The following is a 21,730-nucleotide window of genomic DNA, read 5'->3' as shown; positions in this document are numbered from 1 at the left end:
TTGTTAAAAAGCGATGCGAAAAGTTTTATAATGTGAATAGCTAGCGGCAAACAACATGTGTTTTTATGCAGGATATATAAATGTTTAACAACATTGAGAAAAATACAGCGAGCGGAGCAGTGTTGTCGGACGGGGTCGCCCATATGAAACCCTACAAAATGACCACTGAACTCTACCTTTTTGGGGATATATATTCCCATCCAGGGTATTTTTACCCTGTCATTATTTCGAATCATGTTTTCGTGTTTTACATACAAAAGTCTTGGCTCATTTGACCTGCTAAATATAGACCAATCATTATAAAAATACATTCTAATTAATTAACCCGATTCAATATCCTGTACGTTTTGTTTGAACACTACCCACATCTATGGTTGGGGTAAATATATACACCATGTCATTTTCACACAAGTCTATGCTTACGAGGGCGGTTCGGAAACTTCTTAGTCTATCAATGAAAGAGAACAGTTATATTTTTATTTTTCAATATAATCTCTTGAAACTTCAATACACTTAGTCCAACGCTTTTCTATCAATTCTATCCCTTGCTTAAAAAAGCTTTCCCAAAGGTCTTCAAAAGTAGTTTACAACTGTAATTGCCAGCAATTTTTTTAATTCGTTGATTTTAGTCATTGTTAAAACACTCTTGTGCGCTGGTGCGTTGTTTTGATGTGTAACTGATCTCTGCATTGTGTTACAAAATTCGCATATGCATTTTCCAAATTATTTCGATATAAATGCCAAATGCCTATACATCAAAGAAGTGTTTATGCGAGCAACAAACCGAACCGAATGTTTAACATTGTAACATAGATCGATCAATGACGCCAGACAAGAACATGTAACGAAGCCGAAAACAGAAAACCAAAATAGAAAATTAGAACCACAAATGGTTTATGTGCGATAGAAAACAACCGTCCACCACACCACCATAAACATTCCAAAGTTGTTTGTTCACTCTCTCTCTCTCCGTGAAAAGAACCCTGTATTTAAATTTTTATGAAATGTATTCATAAAATTCAGAAATCCGGGCATTGGCAACTCTTGCTGAACAATATTCTTATAATATACGAATTAGTTCTTCGTATGAACCTCCAAATATTATACAAAAATGTGGTTCAAAAGATTGAAAGGACTTTTCGCAGGAATCCTTATATCTATGAACACTAATAAATTTCCAATATCAATCAACTGATATATCGGAAAACTGTCATATATATTGGTAAGTTTAAGAGTTGTTTGTCTCTACTTAGTACATCGTAAGATTCATTTCCACACAAAGTAAAGAGCAAAGAAGGCAAATATTGGGTCCTCATTCTTGAAAAATCAATTTCTGTACCATAGGTATTCCCAACTTTGGATCACATTGACAAAAATTCTCTCATAAACTTTAATATTTGCATGAGGATCTCGAATAAATATCACTGTTGAAAACTGAATTTAATCATGACCAAAGCTCGCTCAAAGGCGAAGGTCTACCAAAAAACGACCAATTTTCTACAGAACATTTCCCGTTATTTACTGAATCCATATAAATTAAAAGAGCATATACACTTCAATAAATTCACATGAATTATGCAGTTGTAGAATTTTATTTAAATTTCACTCAAAGACCACATGTAATATGAAATGTAATTAAATTTAGCTGCAGGTGGCAAAGTTAAAGTGTTAAAAGTAACCACAGCAGAATATAATTATGTGTATATATATATATATATTTATATTATGCTGTAATTAGTGAATACTCCTTTACGTGATATTAAATGAACAATTTTAATGTATTGTCATCATAAAATCTTAAATAGCTTGATTTATAAGCAGCTGCTTCATTTATTGACAATCATTTGTTCAAAAAATACTTGTGTGCGAAAAAGTCTTCAGGCAGCATTAAAATATGTTTCAAATTTAATATAACACACTTCAAATCTTATTTGAAGGTAATAGTTCTTATTTAAATTAGTAGAATAAAACGACATTGTCTATACATTTTGAAATGCGTTGATGTTGATAATATTTTTACAAACAATCATACTACGTATTAGTACAAATATCGCTGGAGCTATATGATATTTTCTCTGTTACACAAATAAATGTATTGTAAGAAAAAAAAGTGAAAGTGAACCTTCTCTTTATATACCCTTTACCCCACAGTAGTACAGGGTATTATGCCTTTACGAGATTGACTAATGGTTATTTTTAAGAATATCCATAAAGTCACATTCCGAATCGATTTATGCATGTTCGTCTGTCCATGTTAATTTGTAAACAAAGTGCAGGTTGTATTTATTATCCGAAAGATATGAAACTTAGCACAGCTCAATTATTTGGTTCCAGGATATACCCTATTAAATTTGGCGAAAATCTGTTAAGATTATATAGTAGCATGCAGAAGCAAGTGGATGTTTTTACTTTGAAAAAATTTACGACATTCAAAAAATTTTGTTGCATTTTATTAAGTATGTGGCAGTTAACAACAAATCTCAAATTTTTAAAATTAACTTTTTATATTTCTAAGAAAAAAAAAACAGTAAGGAATGTAGTAAAGTCGGACTGGGCCGACTATATGACACCCTTCACCACTTTGGGTATATTCTACAAATGTATCCTAACAGACGATGCGTTTTTGTTATGTATCTATATCTGATCCGATTTCAAGGATACTTGACAGAGACTAATTTATATTACATCAGTACGTTGTGTCAATCGACCTAGCTATGGATCTTTTCACGAAGCTTAGCAACATTATTTTAGACTTAATTCAATACCCTATACCAAAATTCGTGCAAATCGAAAGATATATAGGGACCTTGGTGCACCAATTACATAAAATCGGGCGAATATATATATATATATATATGAGCTATATCGAAATCTGAACCGATTTTCACGAAACTTTGCACACATCAGTCTAGACGTAATTCAGTACGCTATGCCAAAATTCGTGTAAATTAAAAGATTTCCAGGGACTTTGGTGCACAATTACCTAAAATCGGGCGAAACTATATATGGGAGATATATCTAAACAGATTCAGTACGCTATGCCAAATTTCGGGCAAATCGAAAGATATATAGGTTCTTTGGTGCACCAATTACCTCAATTGGATGAATATATATATGGGAACTATATCTAAATCTGAACAGATTGTCACGAAACTTTGCACACATCATTCTAGACTTAATTCAGTACGCTATGCCAAAATTCGTGCAAATCAAAAGATTTCCAGGGACTTTAGTAGACTATTTACCTAAAATCGGGCGAAGCTATATATGGGAGCTATATCTAAACCGATATTCACGAAACTTTGCACACATCATTCTAGACTTATTTTAGTACGCGGTGCCAAATTTCGTGCAAATCGAAAGATATATAGGGACTTTGATACACAATTTACCTTAAATCGGACCAAGATATATATGGATAGCTCCCATATATCTAAATCTGAACAGATTGTCACGAAACTTTGCACACATCATTCTAGACTTAATTCAGTACGCTATGTCAAAATTCGTGCAAATCAAAAGATATATATAGGGACTTTGGTGCACCATTTACCTTAAATCGGACGAAAATATACATGGGAGCTATATCTAAATCTGAACCGATTTTTCCCAATTTCAATAGGGTTCGTCCTTGGGCCAAACGAATGAGCTGTGCCAAGGTTCATCCAATTCGGATCATAAATGCGACCTGTACTTTGTTTACAATTTAACACCAACAGACGGGCGGACGGACATGCATAAATCGACTCAGAAAGTGATTCTATGCATATTCTCAAAAGGAACCATGGGTCTATCTCGATTATTTTTGCCTGTTACAAACATATGCACAAAGACATAATACCCTGTACCACAGTGTGGTGAAGGGTATAATAAAGAAAACAAAATTAACTCCAATACACTCACTATTGCATGTTTGAAAAAAAATGCAGAATACAAATTTAAGGCGTAATTTCGAATTAAATAAAAAAAAAATTGACAATTTTTTTTGTTTTATTTAATTCGAATCTACTCTAATTCTAGAATGTCCATACAAGATTTCAAGTGAAAATCTCAAGAACTCTTGAAGATATAGCCGATTTATTGTGTCATCGTCAAGTGACGGCTAAAGGACTTCTCAAACTTTAAACGTGTTTTTCTCTTTTGTGAATGGCGGGCACGATAACTCAAAAACTAATAACCCAATCGATTCCAAATTTTTACACGTTTCTCTGTGAGTGTATAGCTATCGTATGAACTAGGATAAAGCCAATTGGTGAAGATCTTCCTCATTTTTTAACTTGGTTTTTGGTCAAAAATCGGCGATTTTCCAAAAATATTTTTTCAAGGGCCCGCCATTTTGTTTTCGGATTCCGATGTTCCAGTGAGGAGTTATCATGCCCGCCATCAAAAATAAGGAATTCTCTTTAATTACAAAAAACAACAACAAAACAATTACACAATTTTTTTTTTTAATTTTCCTCTCGTTTAAATCTTCAAACATATATGTGCAATGTTACAAACCTTAACAAGAATTGGTATTGATTTACCAGCCCATTGAAAATCTTGAAAAATTAAAATCGAGAATGGGTGGGGTTCCCTTAAGAGAATTTATTGTATGTACCCAAAGTGGGGATAGATAATAATCGCTTCGCATGTGGGAAAAACCCACATGATATCTTTATTTTTGAAAAAGTTATGCGACATTTATTAACCTTGCGTTTTTAGTTGCTTTAGTTTTGTTCATAGGTTATGTGGCTTTTCTAGTGTGTTAAACGATTTGACATTTCTACCGGAAAACATTTTTGACAAAAAAATGAGAAACCTGATATATACCCCCACATCTGTCCCAGGACATCCTTTAAAAACAGTAAATTCTACCTTTGTCCATTCAATTTAAATTTTATTATTTGATATCATCTAAAATATCCACCTGATTAAAAACGAATTGATTTGGCTTCATTTAAATTTCTGCAATAATAGCTACAAATTGTCATAACCTAACCTGTGTCAACAATAACAATGGCATTTCGCCATGCGTAATTAGATATTATTGACATTTTTAGCTTTGTGTGTTTGCATTCATTCATAGTGTGCGGCGACAATGTTATTGTCGCGTGATCCTTTAAAGCAATGTTCACCAAACAGGCGCCCGCGGGCGCTTTGAGAGAGTACCAATACAATCACAGTTCTGTGTTCGAACTCAACATTATTCTCGACATCGAACATGTCGTATGCTTTGCAATGCTTTAACATATGCGATCTGTACCGAGAGAACGAAAATTACTCTCCCATGCGTGTGTCCAACACAATTATAGCAGTTTGCATATGTATTGTTGGCTAACCCTGTTTTAAAGCCTGTGGAAAATAATGTATGTAAAATTAATTTATGGCTACATGCAAGCGCTCATATCAGTTGCATCTATAACCATTCGATTTTATGCACATTCATTCACACTCACGGAACCAAATACAATGGATGTGGATGAGCCTTGTATGCGTGACAATTAACTTGTGGCATTGTTCGTAGCCCACATTTGTATGTAAATTTGTACCATCGATAAGCAATCATTGGCATTATTTGGAATTTTTTGTAAAAATAGGACAATAGACCTAAATCCTGTCGATAACGAAACTAATATTTATATGCCTTACAAACTTGTAGAGTCATAACAAATTATAACCCTCCCCAGTAATACGTAGGTAGTACATTTTGTTTGTCACATTTATTAAACCATATTCAATGGCATTCATAGTGTTCATCTGCACGATAAACCCACATCGAAAATAAAAATAAATATTTCCTACGCATTGAAATTCTCTTCCGGATTGCAATCGCGCACGCCAACATGGCTTCGGGGCAACATTGACTCCTATAGCTGTGCTGCATTCATTCTATTTATGTTGCGAATAACAGTTGATACCCCAGCACTTGCCGTCATGCGAATATAACATGACGCACAATTAAATGCATGCAACAGAACATTTGTATTGATCTCCATTCAGTTCCGTTTCGTTTGATTTTCCACATGGAGTCATATGTTTGCCAAAAGGAAGCTTAAATTGATCCATCCATCCATTAATACGAATGAAATATTAACGTCAGTTGTGTTACTGATTTGTATGTCAGTAGAAATGAACACATGGAACATGTGTATTAAAAGCGGACTCTGTTGTCGGAAGGAATCTTCGATTAAAATGAAGATTTTGTTTATATGGAAAGAGGACGAACAAAGGATGGTCATGATGAAGCATGACAAAAATTAACGACATGAGCAAAATAAACCGCATGAACTAAACCAGTAAGGAAAGTAGTAAAGTCGGACGGGGCCGACTATATGATACCCTTCATCACTATGGGTATATTAAACAGCTGATGATATTTATCTAAGTATGAATCTACATAGATCTATCCATAAACATATCATTCGTTTGTTACAATGGGACAAAAGTATGTAAATCGGCTTCAAACGGGAGCTATATCTAAATCTCAACCGATTTTCACGAAACTTGGCACCTATCATTCTGGACTAAATTTACATCAAATCGGCCGAAAATATATATGGGAGCTATATCTAAACCTTGATCGATTTTCACGACATCACTCTAGGCTCGATTCAGTACGTTATGCCAAATTTCGTGCAAATCGAAGGATATATAGGGAATTTGGTGCACCATTTACATGAACTCGGACGAAACTATATATGGGAGCTATATCTAAACCTTGATCGATTTTCACGAAACTTGACCGGCATCACTCTAGGCTCGATTCAGTACGTTATGCCAAATTTCGTGCAAATCGAAGGATATATAGGGAATTTGGTGCACCGTTTACATGAAATCGGACGAAACTATATATGGGAGCTATATATAAATCTGGACCGATTTTCACGAAACTTGGCAGACATCATTCTAAGCTCAATTCATTATGTTATACTAAATTTCGTGCAAATCGACAGATATATAGGGTCTTTGGTGCACCATTTACCATAAATCGGTCGAAAATATATATGAGAGCTATATCTAAATCTGAACCGATTTTTCCCAATTTCAATAGGGTTCGTCCTTGGGCCAAACAAATGAGCTGTGCCAAATTTCATCCAAATCGGATTATAAATGTGACCTGTACTGTGTTTACAATTTAACACCAACAGACGGACATAAATCGACTCAGAAAGTGATTCTATGCATGTTCTCAAAGGAACTATAGGTCTATCTCGTTTCCTTTTGCACAAAGACGTAATACCCTGTACCACAGTGTGGTGAAGGGTATAAAAAGATGACCTAGTACCGATCATCCCTTTTACGGATTAGTTCCATTGCACAAGTTCTTTCTGGAACAACGGAACTCTAACCTGTATACTCGGGATGTGTTTCGTTTCTTTGCATACAGGGGCTATGCGGCTATGGTTCCCATTTTCCGAACTTTAATTTTTTTGTCACGTTATTTGATATTTGTGGGCCAAAACGTTCTCGCTCGTTTGTAGGTATAAATTTTCGATTACAGGACGAACTCTTTTAAAATTGGTTATGGTTGGTTCAGATTTAGATATATCTCATATTTTCCTTAGGTTTCGTGGAAATGCTACACCAATAACCCTGTTAAGTCCGAATTAAGTCTGAAGATTTTAGGCTGACATACATCTGTGCAGAAAAGAAATGTATTCCCATTTTTAAGGTTATAGCCGCATTTCCCCCCTGAAGTGGCTGTAATTTGGTATTCCGGGTTCTTAGAGGTTCAGAAATTCATTTTCGGTCGTTTTAGCCAATTTTTTTGCTATTGACAAAGAATGTTTGCTCTGGTCCATGTTACTATCATGGGATAAATTCCATGAGTTATATAGTCGTCCCGTCCGATTTTTAATTTATGGGTTTATATATCAATGTGGGATTTTAGGCTGGATTTTTTTTAGCATTTTACTTGGTTTGTCATTCTGTTGGCACAAATTGCAAAACATAAACCGGAGATCCTATACACTATATATTCACCATAAATACAAACAGATGTAACTACACTTTTATTAATTTTACAGGATAAACAAAAAACGTTATAAAATCTATAAAAATGGAGTATGGCCGTATTTATTTTTATACCCTACACAACTATGTTGCCAGGGTATTATAGCTTTGTGCAGCCCCAAAAGTTTGTAACGCCGCGAAATATTGGTCCTAGACCCACCTTTAAGTATACCGATCGTCATATCTCGACTAGCTGAGTCGATATAGACATGTGTGTCCGTCCGTCTGTCCATTATAATTTGTAAACACGATACAGGCCACAGTTATGGACCAATCTTCACGAAATTTTGGAAAAGATCGGTTTCTTTCTTCTTGTCGGTTTTTCTAGTCGCTCCAGAGGCGGCAATTATGGCCCAAACAGCGCGAATTTTTGTATGGGGAAAGGGATCGAGCCAAAGAATAAGCATGCCTGTTTTAATAAAGAACGGTCAATATTTAGCGGGTCAAATGGACCCTGACTTTTGTGTGAAAAATGGCAAAATTTGTATTCTATGGCGTATATATTTGCCCCTTAAGGACCTAGACCTTAGTATGTTCAAGAGGAGTGGTTGACCTTTAAATTGATACCAATTATATGGTCGTATGTCCTCAGATGTGGGAGTTACACTCATATATTTACAGGTGCTTACGTATTCAGACATTATTTAGTAACCCATTACCACACTAGAGGGCGGAAATATAGCGCGCTGATCGCTTTGAAATTTTCCATGAGGATTCAGGTATGGCCAAGGGCAACGCCTATAATTTTCGGTGATGATCAGATAATAATTTTGGAATGAAGTGGACCGTAAACTTAACTTTTTGTTTTTTTTTAGTCGATCTATAGGCCACAATTGAAAGCGCAAAATCACAACATAACCAAGGTAAAGAGAATCAGGACAAGTACAGCCCTCGTCTTCTGATTATTAGTAATATTTGTCGACCTTTAGTCAGGTGTGAAGAGGTTGCAAATAACGCAAAGTTAGATTTTCGTGGAAGTTGTGTTGGGTATCATATGGTCTGCCCCGTCCGACTATACTGCTTTGCTCACTGTTATTTTTTTTATTTTTTAAGGTTTTATGTCTGTTACGTAATTTTAACACGATATTTTCTGAGACAAAATGACATAACTGCAACACAATTATAGTACAACAAAATTACTAATAATTATCCGATTGAGACTAAAATTTGTACAGCATACCAAATTGAGTCTAGAGTTCAGATTTAGATATTGTTCTCTCAAATATTTCCGTCCGATTTTATGTGATGCATTAAAGCCACTATATTTCTTTCGATTTGCGCGAAATTCAGCGTAGCGTACTGAATTGAGTCTAAAGTTTAGATTTATTATTTTTAAGATTTTAAATGGGCTTGTAAATGAATACTAATGCATTTTAAGGTTTGTAACTTTGCACATATATATTTGAAGATTTAAAAAGGAAGAAAAATTATTTACAAAAATTGTTTTTGTTTTTTTGTGACCAAAGAAAAGTCCTTATTTTTGATGGCGGGCATGACAACTCCTCACTGGAACATCGGAATCCGAAAATTCCAACTGTATTAGAACGAGTACATGTCTGGCTCTCGTATGAACTAGGATTATTGACTTCGCACAACAATTAACAAAATGGCGGAACTTTGATTTTTCTTTTTTTGTTGGAAAATCACCTATTTTTGACCACAAACTAAGTTAAAAAAATAGGGAAGATCTTCACTGATTGGCTTTATCCTACTTCATACGAGAGCTATACACTCCCAGAGAAACGTGCCAAAATTTGGAACCGATTGGAATTTTTAGTTTTTGAGTTATCGTGCCCGCCATACTGCTTCGAGAAAAATGCGTTTAAAGTTTGAGAATCACTCTTGCCGTCACTTGATGCTAACACAACAAATCAGCTATATCTTCAAGAGTTCTTGAGATTTTCACTTGAAATTTTGTAAGGACATTCTAGAATTAGAGTATTCGAATTAATCAGAAAAAAATTGACACCTAGAATGGGGGGGTCCCCTTAAAACAGTACCAAAACCATTTAAACAGAACATAAAGTATGTCATATGTATATTCAGTCTAAAGGTTACATATGTACCTATCAGTTAAAATTAAAAAAAAAATTATAAAAAAATTGTGAGACTTGAAAACAAAAAATGTCCAAAGGTACTACCTCTCCCCTGTGCAGAAATTAACTACCATATTCACCGGACACGACCACCGACTTTTTTCTCTTCTCAAAAGTTATTTTTTGATTCTTTACATTGATTACATTTCAAATGGATTACAATAAACGTTATGCAAAGGAAGCAATGTTACAGAAAATTCCAAGTCTTATTCTCAACAACGGAATTTTATAAATATTAATGAAATTGTAAATAGTACAATACATTATACTACAGTTCCACGGATCGATGAATGTTCGTTGCAACAACAATGAAGAATACAATATGTTTCCAATTAACTCCATTGCATGAATCCTCATAATGAGGTATTTTGTGCGCTTTGCATTGTAATGGAATCCTTTCACTAATATTGAAAATCCTTTCATTTATTTATATTTCAGTTCGGCAACAGTTGTAATGGCAGATAATGTTTAAGGTAAGTTTAAAAGTTATTTTAAATATAATGATGACTGGGGCACATTCGGCAATGGCGAATCGGTATGAATCTCTCATGTTATATCACTAGCTTTGATTCATATGTATCGCAATTATCAAAATAAATAACTGTCGCAAAGTTTAAAATTTCTAGTTAATAAGCTGCAAGGTTTTTTATATTTTCCAGATTGATACAGCTCATTTATTTGACCCATGGCGAACCCTATTGAAATTGGTGAAAATTTGTTCAGATTTAGATATAGTTCCCCTCTGATTTTATATAAATGGTGCACTAAAGCCCCTATATTTCTTTCGATTTACACGAAATTGTGCGTAGAACATTGAGTTTTAGAATATAGATGAATTATTGATATAGCTCCCATATATATTTTCATTCGATTTTTAGTCAATAGTGCGCCAAATAACCTATATTCCTTATTCCGAGGGCTCCTGAAAATAATTAACGTCACAAAATCAAGTTTCCCTAATATTTCCCTCCAATTTTTAAAGAGTCCTTTTAGAGATGATTTCGTATTTAACATGTCTGGAAGTTTTGTCCCTTCTCTTTGCTAATTAATTCAAAAGTTGAGTTCTTACAAACATTTCATGTTATCATTAGTTGAAGGTTTGCTTAACCATAATACTATGTACCAATAACCCGCCATAACTACAACATTGAATACACCTTCCATTTATATGCTGCCAAATATATAATCTCATAATTCCCAAAGTTGCTATTTACGTTTCATTTCACAAACATATTTGGTCGATACGAAATATATGAATGCAATTCCACGAAAATTGTATTCAATACATGCGAACAAACGAAGCATCAATGCATTTCTTTTCATTTCCTGGTATACTTTAAAAGAGGATATGTGACACACACGCTGACTTGTACACAAAAAAGAACAACACTTTAATAATATTTGCACAGCGTTGTTTTTCTTGTTAGCGTTTTGTGAATGACTGGCTGGCCATATTCTCATCTTCACACCATATTAACTCTCCTGTTTGCCTTCCTGTTTGTCACATATATCGTTCCATTTCATTTCGTTTTGTATTACTTACCTGCCTTCATCCTCGGTGCTACTATCACGTGTCTGTGAACTTTGTCGACTACGTCCCAAACGCATTAAACTTCGCACCGCTCTCATGGCTATGCGCTTCTCCTTGACAACCGGTACTGGACTGCCACCGGGTGTTCCAGCATCACTGGATGCAGCACCACCCAGCGAGGCGCCACCAACTGAATTGCTACGACTTTGTGACTTGCCATAGCTACTGTCAGCACGTTGTCGGCTGGGTACAATCGGTACGGGTTGTGTTGTGGAAGATGCGCCTGGCGTTGTTGCCGATATTGAGGGTATTTGAACATTTGAAGTAGCACTGGATACGACACGTTTAAGGAGGCGTTTTTTCGATGATTCACTACCACTGGACGCACCACCGCCACTGGATGCCAGGGTACCGCTGGAATCTGTAGAGGAATGGTGAAGAAAATGTTATTATTATTTGGCAAAAAATTAGGTTGTTTCTGGGAAAATATATTTTGAGAATATGATTAAAAATTTTTGAACTTGAAAATAATCTTTCTTGAAAAATATCCACGCCTTATAATAGTCATTGAAAAATATGTTTTAAAAATCCACGCCTTATAATAGTTATTGAAAAATATGTTTTAAAAATCCACGCCTGATTGTCGGATATGGTCTTCGAAAATATGTTTTAAAAATCCACGCCTTATAATAGTCATTGAAAAATATGTTTTAAAAATCCACGCCTTATAATAGTCATTGAAAAATATGTTTTAAAAATCCACGCCTTATAATAGTCATTGAAAAATATGTTTTAAAAATCCACGCCTTATAATAGTCCTTGAAAAATATGTTTTAAAAATCCACGCTTTAAAAAGTCCTTGAAAAAATATTCTTTAAAAAATCCACGCCTTAAAAAGTCCTTGAAAAAATATTCTTTAAAAAATCCACACCTTAAAAAGTCTTTGAAAAAATATTCTTTAAAAAATGCACGCCTTATATTGGTCCTTGAAAAAATATTCTTTAAAAAATCCACGCCTTATATTGGTCCTTGAAAAAATATTCTTTAAAAAATCCACGCCTTATATTGGTCCTTGAAAAAATATTCTTTAAAAAATCCACGCCTTATATTGGTCCTTGAAAAAATATTCTTTAAAAAATCCACGCCTTATATTGGTCCTTGAAAAAATATTCTTTAAAAAATCCACGCCTTGTATTGGTCCTCTTGAAAAATATTCTTTAAAAAATCCACGCCTTGTATTGGTCCTCTTCAAAAATATTCTTTAAAAAATCCACGCCTTGTATTGGTCCTCTTCAAAAATATTCTTTAAAAAATGTACGCCTTGTATTGTTCCTTGAAAAAATATTCTTAAAAAATGTTTAGAATTTTCCGGACACAAGAAATTTAAATAGGCATACAACAAACATGTGCTCATATTCTTCAGGGAAATGGCAATGATAAACCCTTCCTCCCCATAATATTTACCGTCATAGTAACTGATAACCATGAAATGATGTTGTACAGACATATATTTTACAATTCGATGAAGTATGAAGGATGGATGTATGTATGTATGTTTATGCGCCCTCAATGTAAATATTATCATTGCAGGCAGTTGGCTTAGAGAACATACCAATGATGTTTGTGTATTAAGTCATTATTTTGATAAGGATTTGAAATACATATATTTACAAACAATCTGACTGCATATGGCTAAGGTAATATATAAGCTACTTATTTACATATTAACAATTTGTTCGGAAATCATCAACATAATGGAAATTTGTCATTTTAAAGGGATGGGGAATTTTTGATATCAAATAGAAATAAAATATGAAATTCAACCACCACGATGCTATTTATTTGAAAAAAAAAATCAAATTTTATTACTAACAATTTTTCCGAAAAAAATTATATATTTTTATAGTACATTTGATATCTTGAAGTCTTCTTAATTTTTTCTCTATTAAATGCCCCGAAAAAAAAATCCATTCGAAACTTTTTGTTTTGTTTAAACCACAACATACTTAGCGTATTTAATTAACATCAAATCAATTTGTCTTAAACATAGACTGAAGTTTTAATTTTCTGTTAATTTTAAATGAGGTTTCAACAACATTATTTATTGCCGAAAGGGCAATTTGTCGGTCGCGTTATTCTTAAAAAAGCAAAGAAAAACAAAAACATGGTTTGTCTTCATTACATTAATTATCCTGGCCAGCAATTAATCCATCAAACTTCAGACATAAGCCACAATGCCGATGAAAAGTCTAATTAGTTAAACACACATACAAACAATTTTTTTGGACAAATTTGTTCTAGCAATAAGTCATTGCCATTAGAATGTTGTGTTTTCAATAATAATTTCATAATGGATAATATATTATTCTATGCGGGGGAGCTGTGTTCTTTATTCGTACATAACAAATTAGTAGATATGTTTGTTTACAAATATATAAAAGTAAAATGGGTCGTTCTACAAATTTTATTTTTGTTTTCTCCCTTATAAATATTTAAAGACATTTTTTTCTCCCAAAATAAATATTTAAAGGCATTTTATGCTGGATGCAGTTGCTATAAAAACAGTTTTGCCAAATAAAAAAATTATGCTATCTAGAACACGTGCTTGCTCTTTTAATAGATTGTAAAAATATGCCTTTGCATTTTAATGGAGGTGTACTTGAAATGTCATGTTTTTGTAATAATTGAAATTCCATAAATTTTACGCAGTGTACGTACGCATGCTATAAAGCACACACACATGCATTACAATTATTGGCTTTAGGTGAAATATAAATGTATATTATTATTACAAAAATAACCAATAAGGAAAGTAGTAAAGTCGGACGGGGCCGACTATATGATACCCTTCACCACTTTGGGTATATCCAACAGATGGAATCCTAACAGACGTCGCATTTTTGAAGGACCGTTAACATGAAATTAAACATGTCATTCTGCAACCTATACGAAATGTTGGTCAGATATAGAGTTGTTTCTTACAATGGGACAAGCTTATGTAAACAAATTCAAAGCAAAATATCGAAATCTAAACCGTTTTCTTCGAAACTTGTCACATGTTAGGTTACACTTACTTCAATATGTTTTTGCATTCGGCCATATTTTGAGTTCTTCATATACTTATAAATCCAAATTTCGTGCAAATCGAAGGATATATAGGGACTTTGGTACATCATTTACATAACATCAGACGAAAATATATGTCAGATATATCTAAGTCTGAACCGATTTTCACGAAATTTAACAAACATCTTTCTAAACTTAATTTAGTACGCTATGACAATTTTCGTACAAATCGAAAGATATATAGGGACTTTGGTGTACCATTTACCTACAATTGGACGAATATATATGGGCAATATTGCCAATTTTTTAATATTCCATTTTCAAAAAATCAGCTCTTTTGTTTTTGTGGCACATCAATGATTTTTGGTACACATATGGAGAAAAATGTTCTGACTCCGAAACCGTTCGCGATCAATTTTTTGGTTGATGCGCGCAAAAGTTATCGAGGTTTTAATTTTGGGCATAAGAAAAAAATCTTAAAATTACGCAGTTTATTATATTGACCAAAAACGTATATATATACCTTCCTCCGTAAAATAAGAATATGAATATACTATAATAATCACGATAAAGTTGCACGAAATATGAGAAAAATTAAAAATATGAGAAAAATTAAAAAATATAGCAGATTACATCAATATTTTCATTATATTAATGACATACACATACCTAAAAATTAATTTAAAAATATTTACATAATCTAAACACCATGGTGAATCAAATGATATCAAAATCACACATGTCCGTGTAGCGGTTTCTAAATCAAAGCGACAACAAAACATGATATTGAGGAAAAATATTTGTTTTTGGTTCGAAAAAATAATGTCATCATATTTATTTTTTGAATTGTAGACAAGAAATTTCAGAAAAAATGTTGGGGTTATTCTGCTATTTTACCCGAATTTCGCCGAAAAATTTACATATATAATAATAATAACTTTTTGTGTATAAGTATACGCCTTGCGGATTATATCAAGACCCTTCCGATAAATCTTAGAATTCTATAAATAGGAATAAATCTTAAAATAAAATATTATTATGAAATATACATTTTAAATTGCGTGTAAATCGCGTAATTCTCAATATCATTTGATGCGCATGCGGTTCCCAGGAAGTACTGAAGTTTATCTTCCAATCCATGTATATTTTGCGAAATTTCATTTGACGGCTAAGATGTGCCGCACGTTACATTGAAGTACCCAAAAAATCGTAAAACTCGAATAATTTCCGAAAACTCCATATGCCATTAACGCGCATCCGATTTCGGTGTGCACCCTAAAAAAATACATCGATCTATACCGATTTCAATGTGGTCCATTAAGAACCATGGATGTGCCAGCTCACACTATTTTTGAAATAAATTGCGTCTAAATCACGCAATTCTCAAAATCATTTGATGCGCATGCGGTTTCCAGGAAGTACTGAAGTTTATCTTCCAATCCATATATATTTTGCGAAATTTCATTTGACGGCTAAGATGTGCCGCACGTTACATTGAAGTACCCAAAAAATCGTAAAACGCGAATAATTTCCAAAAACTCCATATGCCATTAACACGCATCCATATGCCATTAACGCGCATCCATTTCAATGTGGTCCATTAAGAACCATGGATGTGCCACCACAATCTATTTTTGAGATAAATTGCGTACATCTCTCTTTCGGTTGAAGTTTTAAAAGTTCTGTTTTCGAAAATAATCAAAATCCGTATGAGGTCATTTATTGAAGCGGACAAAATTGCACAAAATTCGCACCTTCGGATGAGTATTACTCTGAAGCTGTGCATACTACATACACAAAATACATATCAAATTACGCAGATTCGCGACTACAATAATCTTATAAACGATTTTTATAAATTCCTGTCTGCGTATTAAAGCTAGAAGTAAAATTAAAAAAACACTCAAAATCGAGCTTCAAAATATCAGCATCAATTAAAGGTAGATTCTAGTTTTATTTTGACACGAAGACCGTGCAATGAGTGGCTTAGTCACAAATCGATAGAGAACATAAAAAAACTGGTTCGCCTCAACCTGTTTTTACACATTTTTTTTACATTAAAGTAGACACAGCTTCCACCAAAATAAAGTTTGGAGGTCAATATCATGAACAGTTTGCAACGACAGATCAATTAACCCAAAACTATTCACTTTTGTTCATATACTTAAGTAGTTCCCGAGTTATAAAGGGGTGAACCTCCGCTTCAGCTATGTTAAAAAATTGGCAATATTGCCCATATATGTTCCTTAAAAATGTTCCTTAACCCTTTGGCCCCGAATTTTTCCGCAATCATAGAACATTTTACCGTTCACAGATGCAATGCATCTATCCTAAATAAGATATGAACAAAATTTGACATCTCTACGTCCTTGCATTCGGGAGATACAGTCCATTCTTTCTGAAAAATAAAAGTCCAATATCAAGAAAACCAAATGCCAAATCGACGGAAAAATCATTTTAAATTATTCTCTATAATCTCTTTTACAAGAATCAAAAATAATTCTTATGACAGAATTCGTACAATTCGAATACGAAGCGATTTAAATAATTTGGACTGTATACACATATTAGTACTGTACACATTTTTGCCCTATTCTCGTTATTGAAAAGCTCACAACTTAACCAAAAAATTAATTTTTTTAAATTTTTCCGTTGATATGTGACGTCCGTAATCAGGTCTTGACATATGAAATCCAAAAAATATATAGCTACTAGCTGCATATTAAATATAACTTCTATAACATTTTGTTGCATGTGGGCAACATTGGGCCACAAAGGGTTAAAAATCTACGACTCACAATAGTCCTTTAAAAATTATTCTTTAAAAATCCACGTCTTGAAAATGTATCCCTTAAAAACTCCACGCCTCATAATATTCATTAAAAAGTCTACGTCCACGACTTACAATAGTCCTTATTTAATTTTTTTAATCCAAATTCGGCTTGCATTTTGAATATGAAGCTAATGGAATATTGAATTTCTTCCAAATTTGAAACGTAATAATATATTAGGTTGAGAAGAACTAATCCATTATTTTTCGGCAGATAGATGTAATGATGGATTTCTCGTAAAATATCGATCAAACAATTTCAGATTTATTCTCGTTGGAAGGGTGGCATTTCACAGTAAAACAAATTAATGTTGCTGTTTTTTGTTTGATGCATTCAGTTGTGAGTTACAGGGTGTTAAATATGGAAGTGAAGTCGTAACATCGCCCAGGAGATAAAAATCGACTATAAAACTTTTTTAAACCATTTATAATTGTCCAGAAACGGGCAAAATTGGTCAACAGTGGTCTTTAAACATCTATAGTGACTCGCCAGCAAATTCGGGAGTTTGGTTGGAAAGTTTTAATGCATCCGCCATACAGTCCGCACTTGGCACCAAGCGATTATCATTTTTTCTTGCATTGCAAAATCGGACACTTCGAAGCATGTTAAGTCCTATAGTTCATATAAAAATAATGGATATTTTTTTCCCCAATAATATTGATACAATTTAGATATAGACTGAATCGATTTTGCTGGAAACCTGAAATTTGGAAATATGGAAGTTTAAGAAATTCGTATTTAAGTGTACTAAATGGTACGAAATTTAGTACAATTTATGGAAATTAATAATGGTACTAAATTTAGTAAAATTAAGATTTGGTTGAACATATAAAGCTCGAATCATGAAAGGGGTAAGCTACGAAATTTACAATATGGCTTATAATCAAGGGCCAGATGAAACGACTGAAGCTGGGATCTTGATATGTTGTATTGGTACGTTGATGAACGTTAAGTCTAGTTTTGAGGAAATTCGTACTATAAATTTACGTAAAGTTCTAAAAGGAGAGTAAAGTACGACTGAAGAGCAGAATCATGAAATTTTGTATTTGTACAACAACTACTAAAATGAGGGCACAAATAGTACTAAAATGAATCTTGTTGTTGTATGTGTGTTGTTATAGGTCGAATGTGTTTGATACGTCTGGGTTTGTGAAAATTCGTACTATAAATGTAAGAAAATGGTACCGATAAGTACCTACTAAAAATGGTAGCACTGATCTTGAGTGAACGGATTCATTTGGATTGTGTTTTCTTAAAGGAACGTATAGTAGAGGTACCAAAGGGTTTTTGGAAACTCGTACTAAAAGTGTATCAAATGTAATAAATTGTACAACACCAATTATTGTTGATATTAATTGTGCAATTTTGTATGCAGAATACTGTTTGTTTGTAGGATTGAAATAATAAGGTGGTTTAGGAAACCCGGTCTAAAGTTGTACGATTTGGTAGGATGAATAGAGATAAATTTGCTAATTAAATATGTGGAACGTTGTTGCTGTTCAGGGTTGTGGTAATGAGGTGGTTTTTGATAATTCGTGTACGAAATGTACTAAACTGTGCTCAACTTAATAAATTAGTTGCTATTGAGTAGCCGAATGGAGTCGGGCCTGAGGTTAGTTAGATGTTTGTAAATTAGATCTGTAAGTGTATAATAGTTATAAAAAGGTAGTAAATTTTAGTAGTTAATGAAACAATGTATCCTGAAGATGTATCTTTTGAAGGAATGTCGCTATTATTGTGTACGGGCATTATAAGAAGTAGGTTTTAGAAATAGTACACATCTGTGCACGAAATTCTAAATTGTACTTAATTGAGTACAAACTATATTTATTGCATGAATTGCTCTAGAATATTGAAATTTCATATAATGATCGCTATTGTGTAATTATAGAATTATAAAATTTGTATATGATTCAGTGTTACCGTTGAGTACTTGAGTTAAAAAGTAAGTTTTGGTAAGCCGTACTAACGGCATAAGAAAAGTACTAAATATGACATATCTGTTATTCGGGTGAATGAATAAAGCAAACATTCTGAAAAGTTTTATAAAGGCATTGTTGGTGTGTATGGGACAAAAAAAAAAAACGCTAAGAACTTAAGGGATCTAAAGAGAAGAGAAAATTCGGTAAATGGATTTATGGTTCCGATTATGTGCAATTTTGGTTTTGTAGATTTCGTACAGGAATTTTTGATGTTAGAGATGCACCTCCCTAGGTGCATCCGTTCATCGAAAATGCCGATAAAATCAGAGAAATGTTCGAAGTTGACCGTCATGTTAGCAGTGGTAACATCGCCCAGGAGCTAAAAATCAACCTTAACAGTTTCAAACCATTTACACAAAAAAAAAAAAAAAATGTCTTTTTCCTCAACCAATATATAATGTTTGACCTGGAATGTATTTAGACAACAAATATACTATGTTGTGAAAACAATTTGTTTTTAATTGTTTTCCGTTAGTACGCCGACAATGTATATCCAAAATTAACTATGAGTCTATCATACAAACACTTTGTGCTTCAGAAATTTATTCTAATTTCCCTTAATTTATAAGGTCAAATTTATTTCAATTTTCATCTTTAACCTGTCTTTAAACAAACAGTCAAATATTGTTCACTCATTCAAATAAAAAGTAATATCATTCTTAACATACATATATATTTATTTAATATATTGGTTTACACTTTCGTTATATTGTTTCATGTATGACTTTTATACACACCAGACAATTTGTGACCTTGACGGGCAAGGTAAGAAACGTCATCAACCAATTGACACAAATGAACAATGCAGGTATGCTGACAATCCTTGATAGCACAACGTAAACCAGAACTTGACCCAAAATTTAATAAAAATCACCTTTTTCATGCGAACGTCCTTCAACTGAATTCTTTTGATGATACATAACCTTTTTAACACCAAGGTTGTCTATCGGCTTTAAATTACAATATTGTTGGTGTCCCTTAAATTTTATATGGACTCTGTTTTTGACTTGGAAATTGAAAAAAAAACAATGGTCTAGAAAACGTTTCTTTAATTTTCTATAATATTTTTTTCTCAATATTCAATTGGCCCAAACAAGGCTACTTAAAAAACTCACAAACAATTCAATCACAACCTTAAGGTATATTTTACCAGTGTTTGTTTTTCTCTTTTTTTGTTTTTCTTCTTATTCGATATTCATGAAACAATTTGTATACTTTGAAAACAAACAAAAGTTCGATGCTAAGAAAATTTGAATTCTATTATTGAATATAAGTTTATGTACGATATTTTGTATTTTGATAGAGTGTGAATGCATTAGATGTGCTTATTTTTTTCTAAAATTAATTTTAGAGTTGCAAAAAGTAGTAAAATGATATCCTACGTTTAGTGAGTTAGTTATTTAGATTGAATTATTCATATATTTTTTTTTTGGTCTCCCTATTCTTCTAGGAATTCTGTGTTCTTGCTGAAGTCCTTTAGTATTTTCCATTCACACCCCCTTAGGTCATTTAGTTCAGGAATAGTGTTGATTTTCAAGAATTGGGTTCGAATGCATGCAAAAGCTGGTCAGTGTTCCAACGTTTCGTTGTCTTCCCCATACGCTCTACCCCTGCTGCTTCCCGAACACCCAATCTTGTGTAAATGTGGCTGCAGGTTAAGATGTCCTGTGAGAATGCCTATCAGTCTGCTTAGTTCTTTCTTGTTTAGCGTAAGTATTTGCTTAGTCTTATCCTCATTTGGGTCTCCCCATAAGATTTTTGTGTTTTTCCAATCCTCTCGTTATTCCAGAGTGTTTTGTGCGCCTCTTTCGCCCATGACCTCATTTCTAGACGTGAAGCGCTAAAAGGTTTTGCACTGTTGACATCTATGTTGATTAGGTCAGTCGCACGTCTGGCGAATTCGTTGGCTATCTCGTTTCCTATGACTCCTGAGTGACCCGGTACCCATATTATACGTACAAGACCGTGTCGTGAGCAATTGTTTATTGTTTTTATGCATACCAATACAGTTTTTGATGTAACTGTTTTGGATGTTATTGCATTAATAGCATGTTTACTATCTATCATGATATTTATGTTATTATGCCCAGAGTTAGAGCTTGACCATCTAAGACACTCCGTTATAGCTTGAACCTCCGCCTGTAGGAAAGTTCCTTCGATGTGGTGTACTACCTCATGTAAAGCGGTTTCCACTGATCTCCCCTTTACGTACGCATGCCTGCATGCCTT

The 21,730-nt window shown here is 33.4% G+C and overlaps 1 protein-coding gene across 1 annotated transcript in view; it reads right to left on the bottom strand.

Moving 5' to 3' along the window:
* LOC133336176 (otoferlin-like) overlaps positions 1 to 20,421 on the bottom strand; it is a 47,011-nt gene extending 26,590 nt beyond the window's left edge. The window contains exons 1-2 of the mRNA XM_061544466.1: positions 20,376 to 20,421; positions 11,635 to 12,043 (exon numbers count right to left, since the gene is read on the bottom strand). Of these exons, the coding sequence (XP_061400450.1) occupies positions 11,635 to 12,043; positions 20,376 to 20,421 (455 nt within the window). The remainder of the gene's footprint in view (positions 1 to 11,634; positions 12,044 to 20,375) is intronic.
* Between the last annotated feature and the right edge of the window lie 1,309 nt (positions 20,422 to 21,730).

The sequence above is a fragment of the Musca vetustissima genome, unplaced genomic scaffold, assembly GCF_032173495.1.
Source record: "Musca vetustissima isolate MV318-11 ecotype Yass unplaced genomic scaffold, APGP_CSIRO_Mvet_v1 utg8195, whole genome shotgun sequence".
NCBI classification, from domain to species: Eukaryota; Metazoa; Arthropoda; class Insecta; order Diptera; family Muscidae; genus Musca; species Musca vetustissima.
Note: the sequence above shows the minus strand (reverse complement) of the source record. Positions and strands in the feature narration are given on the sequence as shown.